This window comes from Cherax quadricarinatus, chromosome 61 (genome assembly GCF_038502225.1).
Source record: "Cherax quadricarinatus isolate ZL_2023a chromosome 61, ASM3850222v1, whole genome shotgun sequence".
NCBI lineage: Eukaryota > Metazoa > Arthropoda > Malacostraca > Decapoda > Parastacidae > Cherax > Cherax quadricarinatus.
This window is the reverse complement of record NC_091352.1, coordinates 8,095,702-8,110,195: the sequence shown is the minus strand read 5'-3', so window position 1 is coordinate 8,110,195 and position 14,494 is coordinate 8,095,702. Positions and strand designations below refer to the sequence as shown.

Below are 14,494 nucleotides of genomic sequence, written 5' to 3'. Positions count from 1 at the left end.
ACAGTACTAGGCAGTACTCATACTTTTGCCAGTAAGCTTAATCACACACACTAAAGGAGCACATCTAAATGTTTAAGCTACATTTTGGATGCATTGGGAGTTGTAATATGGATAATTAAAAGACTGTACAGTAAATTACTGTACTATATTTCTGAGCAGGACACAATTCTAAAAATTTTAAGCCAGTGTTATCTTTAAGGGAATCTCTAGTGTTCTGATGCATTAATACATTAATACTTTAGAAGATCCTTTTTAAGGCACTAATAAAACTAGTAACTAGGATATGTTTTAACTTATTCCACAGGACTTGTTTACTAATAGTGTATTTAGATCATAAGCACAATGGGGCATTTTTCTTTGTTAACCATTATTTTTTCAAATGAAGTAATATTAATGACCATACTGCTATGACTTGTGTAATGTATAATATCGTAGCAGTTGCTCATTTCACTAATTTATCTTGCTGTCTCGTGTCACTATTACCATGCACTAACTTCCTTCATCTGATAATTTTAGTATCTTAATTTTTACCATCATCCTAGGCACTTTTTTTTACACAATTGATTGGCACTTCAATCTATTTTCTGTTTGTCTGTAATAACTTTTTTTATGAGATATCCTGGATAACACATAATGCTGAGGATGAGCCAAATATCCTATTATGTGACTAATTATTTTAGATGTTTATTATAGAATTTACAAACATGAGATGTGCTAAATAAGGAGGAAGACTGTATTACATAATGAACATTTAAATTGTGTACCCTGAAAATTTCAAATTTATTCGAAGTAAAGTATGTCTACATTTTTGTTCTGCAAAATGTACTTACCAAAGTGTTCTAGCCCATCTATTTGTTACAAATGGTATAACTTTACTGATAACAGCAGGATAGGATGATATAAAACAAATCCCAAAACCAGCAGAAAATAAGTTAAACTAGCTTATAATAGAGACAAAAAAAATGCATCCCTCATTTATGCATCAGACTGATACCTCCATAACAGACTGATCACTATAATGCTGCCAAATGGAGGTACCACTCACATCTCCAGTTTAAGCCTTCTTATTATAATTCCATTAAAAACTATATATTCTAGCTATACCTTTCAGCAAAAGTAGGGTAAAAATTCCTCCTTGCAGAACTGTCAAGTTCTTCCAGAGCTGCAATATAAAACACAGGTATAATGCAAAAAAATCAACACCTCTTTCATATCCTTCATGTTTGACTGAACTTAAGTAAAAATTCATTTAAATGAAAGGCCAAAACATATGGAACAGTATACCTGAATATTTTAAAACTGTAAAACAGTAAACATCTTCAATATAAATATCTTAGTGTCATGAAAGCTCAGCTGTGGAAGATAACAAAGTGCTGTATTATACATAAAGTGACCAGACCATTATGTATACTTCACAGTGGTTTGTCATATTATGACATTCATGCTCTAAATTTTAGCAATGTTATATTTTGTCAGTCTTTTATAAACCTGACTCTGGCTTTTAAAATAAGACAATATTTTTATATTGTATGAAGTCTTTATTTTAATTTTTATTTGATTTACATGTAAATCCCATTTCAAGTTGGATTAAATTCTGCAAATATACTATATCTGTGCATTACATTATTTCTAAGTTTTTATTATTGTGAACTATTGCTATTCATCATTATTACACTTCCCCCAATTTTTTTATATCAAGCTTCCTGTCGAAATTCTAACCTTGTTAGTTTTAATTCTAATCAAAATGATGTGCTGGCCTTTTTTATATGTACATAAATTGTTAACCCTCATCTTAGCACATGAATTTATCCTAAGGAAACTAGCATTGTTCATTTATTTATTTACAGTATTTATGAATGTCCTTATTTACTTGTTTGTCTGATATTTTTGTTTGTACATTGGTAAGGTTCCTAATGTTTTCCAGAATGAATTGGATGTTTTAGAACCTACACAAGGCATGGGAGTGGAAGTTGCAGTCTCATTTCTGCATCGATTAGTAAATATGGCAGATGTGCTAGTGTTTGCTTCCTCCCTTAATTTCTCTGAGTTGGAGGCTGAAAAGAACATGTCGAGTGGGGGCATTCTTAGACAATGTTTACGCCTGGTGAGTAAAAATCCCTTTATTTTAAATTTACAGTATTATTTGTTACAATAAACATGGATGTTAATTTATGTAAATAGGCAAATTTATCTCCATGGGGAAGTGGAACAGAATTCTTGCTCCGTAAGCCATGCATGTTGTATGGCGACTAAAATGCCAGGAGCAAGAGGCTAGTAACCCCTTCTCCTGTATATATTACTAAAGTTGAAATGAGAAGCTTTCATTTATCTTTTTTGGGCCACCCTGCCTTTGTGGGATACGGCCGGTTTGTTGAAAGAAAGAAGGCAAATTTATAATGTCTTATAATTAAATGTCAAATTGTTATATACAGTACTTGAGTATTCATGCATAAACAAAGCTCTGTAAAATAACTTTCCTCTTTTCCTGGTTGAAATTGAAAAGCTCTTACATGCTTATTATTAATTTTTTGCTATTATAAATGTAATGTTTTCTATAAATCTAGGTTTGCACAGTGGCTGTGAGAAATTGTCTTGAATGTCGTGAGCGAACACGGCTTCAGGATGTAAATGGTGCTGGTGGTAATGGCATCAAACCTATTAATAAATCTCGACACATTCACTCACTCATAAGAGGTGCTCAGGCTTCTCCAAAGGTGAATATATAAAATATTTTATGCACTGTAATTTTGGTTAATTAAAGTCATTTGTGATTTGGTCCAGGATGAGCCAAAATATCATAAAATGTTTCTTCTCATAAACTTGTGTTTTTTAGAATTTGTTCCAAGCACGATATTGCGACTTCATGATTGTAAATAGAATTATGATGAATGTAGCTAGACTTTAGTGCTAGAAGTGAAGGAAGAGTGAGGATGTTGAAATTAGAGGATAATCTGACTGTCAAGTCAGCACACTTCTGGATTATAGTGATTAAATGAATATTGGTGAATGTGTTTTCTTTTTTGAATCACACTGCTTTTGCTGTAGATGGCTGTTAAGTTTAAAAATATTGTATTGAGGATTATTTTATTTAAAAGGTAGAAGGAAGTATGTTGAAGTGTTATGTTTCGGTCGTGAATGTCAAGTGGCATTGTGGATGATGCACACGTCGCTCAGTTTGTCAAGTTAGGCAGCAGTGGGTTTAGCCACTAAATTGATTAGCAACTGCATGAACACAGCCTAACCCTTGGACACAAGGGCCTTGATAATGCATACAGATCTTATTTCTTACAGGGTATTCCAATCCATACATTTATGGGCTTAAACCTATGGTTTGATAAGATAAAAATATACAGCAAAACCTCAGATTAATGGACCCCCATTTAAATACAGATTTCAGAAAAACAAATTGGCCTGACAAATGATGGAATCATTGGACAAAATGGAAAAAGTTCATAGATTTTGGATTTTGTCTATAGCTATAGTGTCTGGTAGTCTTCTGAATCAACAGACCTAGTCTGATGATTCCATCATTTGTTCAGTACGGGCCAGAATATGCTCGTTTAGAACCTGCCTGTTTTTGCTGTTACCAAACCATAGGCCATCCTTGTCAGTTTGTCTGTGCTCACTCATGCATGCACTCATCGTTCTGTCTCCAGTTTTCCCTGGATTTACAGTGTTTTCAGTGACTTTATTAACATCTTAACCCTTTGAGAGTCGGTCATGTACATGTACATCTTAACAACCGGGGTCGGTCGGTGCCTTCAAATCTGGTGGAAGAAAGCTGGTAGACCTACATATGAAAGAATAGGTCTGCATGGTCAGTGTGCACAGTATAAAAAAAAGTCCTGAACCACACAGTGCATAATGAGAAAAAACTCTGACCATGTTTTTGCTTTAAAACAGCAACTTTGCAGTGTATTTTCATGTGGTATTTATGGTTGTATTCTCGTTTTCTTGGTCTCATTTGATAGAATGGAAGATATGTTACAGAAATAGAGATGATTTTTATTGGTTTTGTGATGAAAAGTACCTTGAAATTGAGCTCAAAGTAGTGGAAATGTTTGATTTTTTCCTGATGTTCAAGAGTAAACAAATCATGCCATGCATCCAATACATGTTGTGAGTCTAATGTTCTTTCACAAGTGTGCTGATATTATTTATTCCATTTTTACAATAATGCAGTAGTCTACTTAACAGTAAATCTTCTAATTTGTGAGAAAAAAAATTCAAAATGGAAAGCAAGAGTAATATAAGAGGGGCCTGGAGATGTGACTAATGAACAGAGAAAATGTTATTTTAGTGCCAGGAATGTCTGTCTTGTTTATTCTGGACCCTATTTTGAAATTGGCATCTTTTGAAATTTGTGTGAAACTGGCCAAATTGCCAATATTTGACCACTTTACTGGGTAGTTGAAATCAGTAAATGGGTGGTTTCTTCTACTCAGTCTATACAATAAATAGAGTTCTGGCGAAACAGCTATAATCTTAGTTGACTGGAACATTGGAATTGGCCGAAAATAGGGCTCAAAGTTGGCAAAATCACCGATGCGTAATTATCGAGACTGCTATCTTCGCAAGAGCATAATTCTATAAGTTTTTCATCAAATTTCATGCTTTTGGTGTCATTATGATTGGGAAAAGATGCTCTTATAATTTCATAAGAAAAAATCATTTTTTTTTTTTCGAATATTTTTCGACCCCCAGTGGGACTTCAGGATTGAGGCTCTCGACCCTTAAAGGGTTAAGTAAAGTGTGATTAACAGTGATTTCTAAAGCAAGTGGTGGTGTCATAAGGAATGTGTGAATCTCACTGTTAAGTAGAAACTTGATCTAATAAGGACAGTTGTGTCTGGCATCTCAATGACATGGTAAGTGCCAGTTTGCACCTCATCTCTCCACTACAATAGGTAAGTGAAATTACTGCAAATTATTGTAAAATTAGTATACTGTCCTCAGATGTACATGTACAGCACTATTGTACAGTACAGGCTGCCCACAAAAACACTCCCTGATTTCAAACAGGTATAACATGTAACTTTATTGTAAAAATCTTTCACAGTTAGTAGCTTTAGATGCAGGATTTCATTCAGTTTCATGTGGTTAAGGGCAGCATTAAAGGCACTCAATGTGCACCCCTCTGGTTGCTCGGTAAACATCGATGTGATAGTTCTGTTTGGTCCAGACACTCTGCAGCGTATCTGGTGTTATCATGCGAACTATTTCAGTGATCGAAATTTTCAGCCCCTCCAGGGTTGCAGGTAGTAGTGGTACATAAACTGTGCTCTTCACATACCGCCAAAGAAAGAAGTCACAAACATTTAGGTCCGGTGACCTTGCAGGCCACTTGCAGATGTCACCAGACCTGACTGTTTGTGACTTTTTTCTTTGGGGGTACGTGAAGAGCACAGTTTATGTAACACCACTACCTGCAACCCTGGAGGAGCTGAAAATTTCGATCACTGAAGCAGTTTGCATAATAACACCAGATATGCTGTAGAGCATCTGAACCAAACTGGACTATCACATCAATATTTGCCAAGCAACCAGAGGGGCGCATATTGAGTGCCTTTAATGCTACCCTATACTACCTGAAACTGAATGAAATCCAGCATCTGAAGCTACTAACTGTGAAAGATTATTACAATAAAGTTACATGTTATACCTGTTTGTGATCAGGGAGTGTTTTTGTGGCCACTCTGTACTTTTCAACTTTATTTTTATATATAATACCTGTATAGTGCTGTACTCTTTTACAGGTTACAATATTCTTAGTGTCAGGTAGTGTTTTGGTAAACTTTGTAAATAATTACTGTTGTGTTTGTTACATACATTTTATTCTTAATTAAACAGAAATATATCACATGTACTTGTAAAAATGATAACCCTGCTAATATTCTGGATATGAATTAATTCTTACATAAAGATTTGATTATTTTCTCATTTGCATTACAGAACATTGTGGAGAACCTGGGCACACAAAACAGTCCTGTTCGAGACCCTGAGAAGCTGCTTCAAGATATGGATGTCAACAGACTAAGAGCTGTCATATACCGTGATGTGGTATGTATTAAAAATTTTAATTAGTATACCTGTGCAGTACAGTATGTGCGTTCTGATATGCAATTTGCCTATACAGAATTTTTATTGGGTCCCATGTGCTCAGGCCGTTGTTGTGTTAACCCGTAAACAGTCCAAACGTATATATACGTTTTTACCGCTTGTGCCCCAAACGTGTATATTATTTTTTTTTTTTATTATCACACCGGCCGATTCCCACCAAGGCAGGGTGGCCCGAAAAAGAAAAACTTTCACCATCATTCACTCCATCACTGTCTTGCCAGAAGGGTGCTTTACACTACAGTTTTTAAACTGCAACATTAACACCCCTCCTTCAGAGTGCAGGCACTGTACTTCCCATCTCCAGGACTCAAGTCCGGCCTGCCGGTTTCCCTGAATCCCTTCATAAATGTTACTTTGCTCACACTCCAACAGCACGTCAAGTATTAAAAACCATTTGTCTCCATTCACTCCTATCAAACACGCTCACGCATGCCTGCTGGAAGTCCAAGCCCCTCGCACACAAAACCTCCTTTACCCCCTCCCTCCAACCCTTCCTAGGCCGACCCCTACCCCGCCTTCCTTCCACTACAGACTGATACACTCTTGAAGTCATTCTGTTTCGCTCCATTCTCTCTACATGTCCGAACCACCTCAACAACCCTTCCTCAGCCCTCTGGACAACAGTTTTGGTAATCCCGCACCTCCTCCTAACTTCCAAACTACGAATTCTCTGCATTATATTCACACCACACATTGGCCTCAGACATGACATCTCCACTGCCTCCAGCCTTCTCCTCGCTGCAACATTCATCACCCACGCTTCACACCCATATAAGAGCGTTGGTAAAACTATACTCTCATACATTCCCCTCTTTGCCTCCAAGGACAAAGTTCTTTGTCTCCACAGACTCCTAAGTGCACCACTCACTCTTTTTCCCTCATCAATTCTATGATTCACCTCATCTTTCATAGACCCATCCGCTGACACGTCCACTCCCAAATATCTGAATACGTTCACCTCCTCCATACTCTCTCCCTCCAATCTGATATTCAATCTTTCATCACCTAATCTTTTTGTTATCCTCATAACCTTACTCTTTCCTGTATTCACCTTTAATTTTCTTCTTTTGCACACCCTACCAAATTCATCCACCAATCTCTGCAACTTCTCTTCAGAATCTCCCAAGAGCACAGTGTCATCGGCAAAGAGCAGCTGTGACAACTCCCACTTTGTGTGTGATTCTTTATCTTTTAACTCCACGCCTCTTGCCAAGACCCTCGCATTTACTTCTCTTACAACCCCATCTATAAATATATTAAACAACCACGGTGACATCACACATCCTTGTCTAAGGCCTACTTTTACTGGGAAAAAATTTCCCTCTTTCCTACATACTCTAACTTGAGCCTCACTATCCTCGTAAAAACTCTTCACTGCTTTCAGTAACCTACCTCCTACACCATACACTTGCAACATCTGCCACATTGCCCCCCTATCCACCCTGTCATACGCCTTTTCCAAATCCATAAATGCCACAAAGACCTCTTTAGCCTTATCTAAATACTGTTCACTTATATGTTTCACTGTAAACACCTGGTCCACACACCCCCTACCTTTCCTAAAGCCTCCTTGTTCATCTGCTATCCTATTCTCCGTCTTACTCTTAATTCTTTCAATTATAACTCTACCATACACTTTACCAGGTACACTCAACAGACTTATCCCCCTATAATTTTTGCACTCTCTTTTATCCCCTTTGCCTTTATACAAAGGAACTATGCATGCTCTCTGCCAATCCCTAGGTACCTTACCCTCTTCCATACATTTATTAAATAATTGCACCAACCACTCCAAAACTATATCCCCACCTGCTTTTAACATTTCTATCTTTATCCCATCAATCCCGGCTGCCTTACCCCCTTTCATTTTACCTACTGCCTCACGAACTTCCCCCACACTCACAACTGGCTCTTCCTCACTCCTACAAGATGTTATTCCTCCTTGCCCTATACACGAAATCACAGCTTCCCTATCTTCATCAACATTTAACAATTCCTCAAAATATTCCTTCCATCTTCCCAATACCTCTACCTCTCCATTTAATAACTCTCCTCTCCTATTTTTAACTGACAAATCCATTTGTTCTCTAGGCTTTCTTAACTTGTTAATCTCACTCCAAAACTTTTTCTTATTTTCAACAAAATTTGTTGATAACATCTCACCCACTCTCTCATTTGCTCTCTTTTTACATTGCTTCACCACTCTCTTAACTTCTCTCTTTTTCTCCATATACTCTTCCCTCCTTGCATCACTTCTACTTTGTAAAAACTTCTCATATGCTAACTTTTTCTCCCTTACTACTCTCTTTACATCATCATTCCACCAATCGCTCCTCTTCCCTCCTGCACCCACTTTCCTGTAACCACAAACTTCTGCTGAACACTCTAACACTACATTTTTAAACCTACCCCATACCTCTTCGACCCCATTGCCTATGCTCTCATTAGCCCATCTATCCTCCAATAGCTGTTTATATCTTACCCTAACTGCCTCCTCTTTTAGTTTATAAACCTTCACCTCTCTCTTCCCTGATGCTTCTATTCTCCTTGTATCCCATCTACCTTTTACTCTCAGTGTAGCTACAACTAGAAAGTGATCTGATATATCTGTGGCCCCTCTATAAACATGTACATCCTGAAGTCTACTCAACAGTCTTTTATCTACCAATACATAATCCAACAAACTACTGTCATTTCGCCCTACATCATATCGTGTATACTTATTTATCCTCTTTTTCTTAAAATATGTATTACCTATAACTAAACCCCTTTCTATACAAAGTTCAATCAAAGGGCTCCCATTATCATTTACACCTGGCACCCCAAACTTACCTACCACACCCTCTCTAAAAGTTTCTCCTACTTTAGCATTCAAGTCCCCTACCACAATTACTCTCTCACTTGGTTCAAAGGCTCCTATACATTCACTTAACATCTCCCAAAATCTCTCTCTCTCCTCTGCATTCCTCTCTTCTCCAGGTGCATACACGCTTATTATGACCCACTTCTCGCATCCAACCTTTACTTTAATCCACATAATTCTTGAATTTACACATTCATATTCTCTTTTCTCCTTCCATAACTGATCATTTAACATTACTGCTACCCCTTCCTTTGCTCTAACTCTCTCAGATACTCCAGATTTAATCCCATTTATTTCCCCCCACTGAAACTCTCCTACCCCCTTCAGCTTTGTTTCGCTTAGGGCCAGGACATCCAACTTCTTTTCATTCATAACATCAGCAATCATCTGTTTCTTGTCATCCGCACTACATCCACGCACATTTACGCAACCCAGTTTTATAAAGTTTTTCTTCTTCTCTTTTTTAGTAATTGTATACAGGAGAAGGGGTTACTAGCCCATTGCTCCCGGCATTTTAGTCGCCTCATACGACACGCATGGCTTACGGAGGAAAGATTCTTTTCCACTTCCCCATGGACAATAGAAGAAATAAAAAAGAACAAGAGCTATTTAGAAAAAGGAGAAAAACCTAGATGTATGTATATATATATATGCATGTGCGTGTCTGTGAAGTGTGACCAAAGTGTAAGTAGGAGTAGCAAGATATCCCTGTTATCTTAGCGTGTTTATGAGACAGAAAAAGAAACCAGCAATCCTACCATCATGCAAAACAGTTACAGGTTTTTGTTTCACAGTTATCTGGCAGGACGGTAGTACTTCCCTGGGTGGTTGCTGTCTACCAACCTACTATGTATATATATATATATGTATATATATATATATATATATATATATATATATATATATATATATATATATATATATATATATATATATATATATACGTTTTATTTTTCCTGCCTTCAAATTTGGCATGATTGGCCTGAGATGCCTTGTCAGCATAGAATGGGTTGTGACACTCAGTGTGCGCGGTATTAAAAAAATCTTGGACCACTTAGTACCTTGTGGGAGCACCAATTCAAATGAGCGCCAGCTAGAGCAAACAGCGCAGTAAACACCTTGGATTCACTGATGTCATGTAGTATTAACACTCCCATTTTAAGAGGAAAGTGATTTTGACCCTGAGTTTAGTGGCTTTGAGGTGGATGTGGCCAAAAGTGGTCGAGGAAATATAAAAAAAAACCTCAATAATAACCCATGTGCAATATTTGTGCAACACCCTTTCAGAAAGTCTTATAACCTATGCCCTAAGTAAAGAGAAACAATTCTGGCTGGCTGGCTGGCAGGCTGGCTGCCTGGCTGGCTGACTGGCTGGCTGACTGACTGGCTGATTGGCTGGCTGGCTGGCTGGCTGGCTGGCTGGCCAGCTGCATGGCAGCCAGCTGTGTGGCTGGCCGGCTGCTTGTGGCCTGGCTCTATCTCCATTTGTCTGTCTGTATCTATGTCTATGTCTGTCTCTGTCTATCTTTGTCTCTGTCTATCTGTCTCTATCTGTCTCTGTCTATCCCTGTCTATCTCTGTCTCTATCTATCTCTATCTGTCTGTCTATCTCTGTCTCACAGGTACACATAAATACAAGTATACATAGTGTAAATTACCTAGGATAACCCAAAAGATCCAGACAAAGTGCTATACTCTGCTTGAAGATGTGAGTAAACATGCTGATGTGATGACCAAGTCTTGTGGCTCTCTCTTAGACAGAGAGCTAGACAGATAGACAAGGAGCTTGACAGACAAACAGACAGACATGTTTGTGTACCAGCAAAAACAAAGCAGGCCCTAATCTTTTCTTATCAAGTCTTATCACTGCACCCTTGCCAATGCTTATCAAATGTCAGCTCTTATTAAATATTATCTCATCTTATCACGTCACTGTCAGGGGTGGATTTTGTTTTTCATGCTTCAAGGGAACTTATTATTTTATTATTATTACATATTCTTCTTCTTCTCCTCCTCCTCCTCCTCATTCTCCTCATTCTCCTCATTCTTTCTTTCTTTCAACACACCGGTCGTATCCCACCGAGGTGGGGTGGCCCAAAAGGAAAAACGAAAGTTTCTCCTTTTACATTTAGTAATATATACAGAAGGGGTTACTACCACCTTGCTCCTGGCATTGTAGTCGCCTCTAACAACACGCATGGCTTACAGAGGAAAAATTCTGTTCCACTTCCCCATGGAGATAAGAGGAAATAGACAAGAACAAGAACCTTGGGTAGCTTTAAGAAGAGACTGGACAAATATATGAGAGGGAGGGGCTGGGTTTGATTGGTGTCATTGGGTACGGGAGTTATTTCTAGGGAAGCTTTAGGTAGTAGTCATTTTGATAAGGACCTGCCTCGCATGGGCCAGTAGGCCTTCTGCAGTGTTCCTCCATTCTTATGTTCTTATGTTCTTAAGAACTAGAAAGAAAATAGAAGAAAATCCAGAGGGGTATGTATATATAAATGCTTGTACATGTATGTGTAGTGTGACCTAAGTGTAAGTAGAAGTAGCAAGACGTACCTGAAATCTTGCATGTTTATGAAACAGAAAAAAGGACACCAGCAATCCTACCATCATGTAAAACAATTACAGGATTTCGTTTTACACTCACTTGGCAGGACGGTAGTACCTCCCTGGGCAGTTGCTGTCTACCAACCTACTACCTAGGATTCTCCTCATTCTCCTTCTCCTCCTCATTCTCCTCCTCATTCTCCTCCTCCTCCTCCTCCTCATTCTCCTCCTCATTCTCCTCCTCATTCTCCTCCTCATTCTCCTCCTCATTCTCCTCCTCATTCTCCTCCTCCTCCTCCTCCTCTTCCTCTTCCTCCTCCTCCTCTTCCTCTTCCTCCTCCTCTTCCTCTTCCTCTTCCTCCTCCTCTTCCTCTTCCTCTTCCTCCTCCTCTTCCTCCTCCTCCTCCAAAACATTGCTGGGACCTATAAATACTTTGTATATATTCCAAGACAATAGTAAATGACCAAGGCAGGTGTAAATGTCCACCGGGCCGCGGGGGCGTTGACCCCCGAAACTCTCTCCAGGTAAACTCCAGGTAAACTCCAGGTGTTTGTGACAATGTGAGTACAATTTCAGTACCTAATACTAGTGTCAGAACAAAGATTAGTTATGAAATGATGAAGAACTACTATAAATTGTAATTATCAGAACATAAAAATTATATAAATTAATATAAATTAATAGCTCTTGTTCTTTTTTATTTCTTCTATTGTCCATGGGGAAGTGGAAAAGAATCTTTCCTCCGTAAGCCATGCGTGTCGTATGAGGCGACTAAAATGCCGGGAGCAATGGGCTAGTAACCCCTTCTCCTGTATACAATTACTAAAAAAGAGAAGAAGAAAAACTTTATAAAACTGGGTTGCTTAAATGTGCGTGGATGTAGTGCGGATGACAAGAAACAGATGATTGCTGATGTTATGAATGAAAAGAAGTTGGATGTCCTGGCCCTAAGAGAAACAAAGCTGAAGGGGGTAGGAGAGTTTCAGTGGGGGGAAATAAATGGGATTAAATCTGGAGTATCTGAGAGAGTTAGAGCAAAGGAAGGGGTAGCAGTAATGTTAAATGATCAGTTATGGAAGGAGAAAAGAGAATATGAATGTGTAAATTCAAGAATTATGTGGATTAAAGTAAAGGTTGGATGCGAGAAGTGGGTCATAATAAGCGTGTATGCACCTGGAGAAGAGAGGAATGTAGAGGAGAGAGAGAGATTTTGGGAGATGTTAAGTGAATGTATAGGAGCCTTTGAACCAAGTGAGAGAGTAATTGTGGTAGGGGACTTGAATGCTAAAGTAGGAGAAACTTTTAGAGAGGGTGTGGTAGGTAAGTTTGGGGTGCCAGGTGTAAATGATAATGGGAGCCCTTTGATTGAACTTTGTATAGAAAGGGGTTTAGTTATAGGTAATACATATTTTAAGAAAAAGAGGATAAATAAGTATACACGATATGATGTAGGGCGAAATGACAGTAGTTTGTTGGATTATGTATTGGTAGATAAAAGACTGTTGAGTAGACTTCAGGATGTACATGTTTATAGAGGGGCCACAGATATATCAGATCACTTTCTAGTTGTAGCTACACTGAGAGTAAAAGGTAGATGGGATACAAGGAGAATAGAAGCATCAGGGAAGAGAGAGGTGAAGGTTTATAAACTAAAAGAGGAGGCAGTTAGGGTAAGATATAAACAGCTATTGGAGGATAGATGGGCTAATGAGAGCATAGGCAATGGGGTCGAAGAGGTATGGGGTAGGTTTAAAAATGTAGTGTTAGAGTGTTCAGCAGAAGTTTGTGGTTACAGGAAAGTGGGTGCAGGAGGGAAGAGGAGCGATTGGTGGAATGATGATGTAAAGAGAGTAGTAAGGGAGAAAAAGTTAGCATATGAGAAGTTTTTACAAAGTAGAAGTGATGCAAGGAGGGAAGAGTATATGGAGAAAAAGAGAGAGGTTAAGAGAGTGGTGAAGCAATGTAAAAAGAGAGCAAATGAGAGAGTGGGTGAGATGTTATCAACAAATTTTGTTGAAAATAAGAAAAAGTTTTGGAGTGAGATTAACAAGTTAAGAAAGCCTAGAGAACAAATTGATTTGTCAGTTAAAAATAGGAGAGGAGAGTTATTAAATGGAGAGTTAGAGGTATTGGGAAGATGGAAGGAATATTTTGAGGAATTGTTAAATGTTGATGAAGATAGGGAAGCTGTGATTTCGTGTATAGGGCAAGGAGGAATAACATCTTGTAGGAGTGAGGAAGAGCCAGTTGTGAGTGTGGGGGAAGTTCGTGAGGCAGTAGGTAAAATGAAAGGGGGTAAGGCAGCCGGGATTGATGGGATAAAGATAGAAATGTTAAAAGCAGGTGGGGATATAGTTTTGGAGTGGTTGGTGCAATTATTTAATAAATGTATGGAAGAGGGTAAGGTACCTAGGGATTGGCAGAGAGCATGCATAGTTCCTTTGTATAAAGGCAAAGGGGATAAAAGAGAGTGCAAAAATTATAGGGGGATAAGTCTGTTGAGTGTACCTGGTAAAGTGTATGGTAGAGTTATAATTGAAAGAATTAAGAGTAAGACGGAGAATAGGATAGCAGATGAACAAGGAGGCTTTAGGAAAGGTAGGGGGTGTGTGGACCAGGTGTTTACAGTGAAACATATAAGTGAACAGTATTTAGATAAGGCTAAAGAGGTCTTTGTGGCATTTATGGATTTGGAAAAGGCGTATGACAGGGTGGATAGGGGGGCAATGTGGCAGATGTTGCAAGTGTATGGTGTAGGAGGTAGGTTACTGAAAGCAGTGAAGAGTTTTTACGAGGATAGTGAGGCTCAAGTTAGAGTATGTAGGAAAGAGGGAAATTTTTTCCCAGTAAAAGTAGGCCTTAGACAAGGATGTGTGATGTCACCGTGGTTGTTTAATATATTTATAGATGGGGTTGTAAGAGAAGTAAATGCGAGGGTCTTGGCAAGAGGCGTGGAG

The 14,494-nt window shown here is 38.5% G+C and overlaps 1 protein-coding gene across 7 annotated transcripts in view; it reads left to right on the top strand.

Moving 5' to 3' along the window:
• rg (A kinase anchor protein rugose) overlaps window positions 1–14,494 on the top strand; it is an 803,540-nt gene that overhangs the window by 122,156 nt on the left and 666,890 nt on the right. For all 7 annotated transcript variants that reach the window (XM_070098204.1, XM_070098202.1, XM_070098203.1 and 4 more), the window contains 3 exons: window positions 1,925–2,104; window positions 2,565–2,714; window positions 5,953–6,060. In XM_070098204.1, the coding sequence (XP_069954305.1) occupies window positions 1,925–2,104; window positions 2,565–2,714; window positions 5,953–6,060 (438 nt within the window). The remainder of the gene's footprint in view (window positions 1–1,924; window positions 2,105–2,564; window positions 2,715–5,952; window positions 6,061–14,494) is intronic.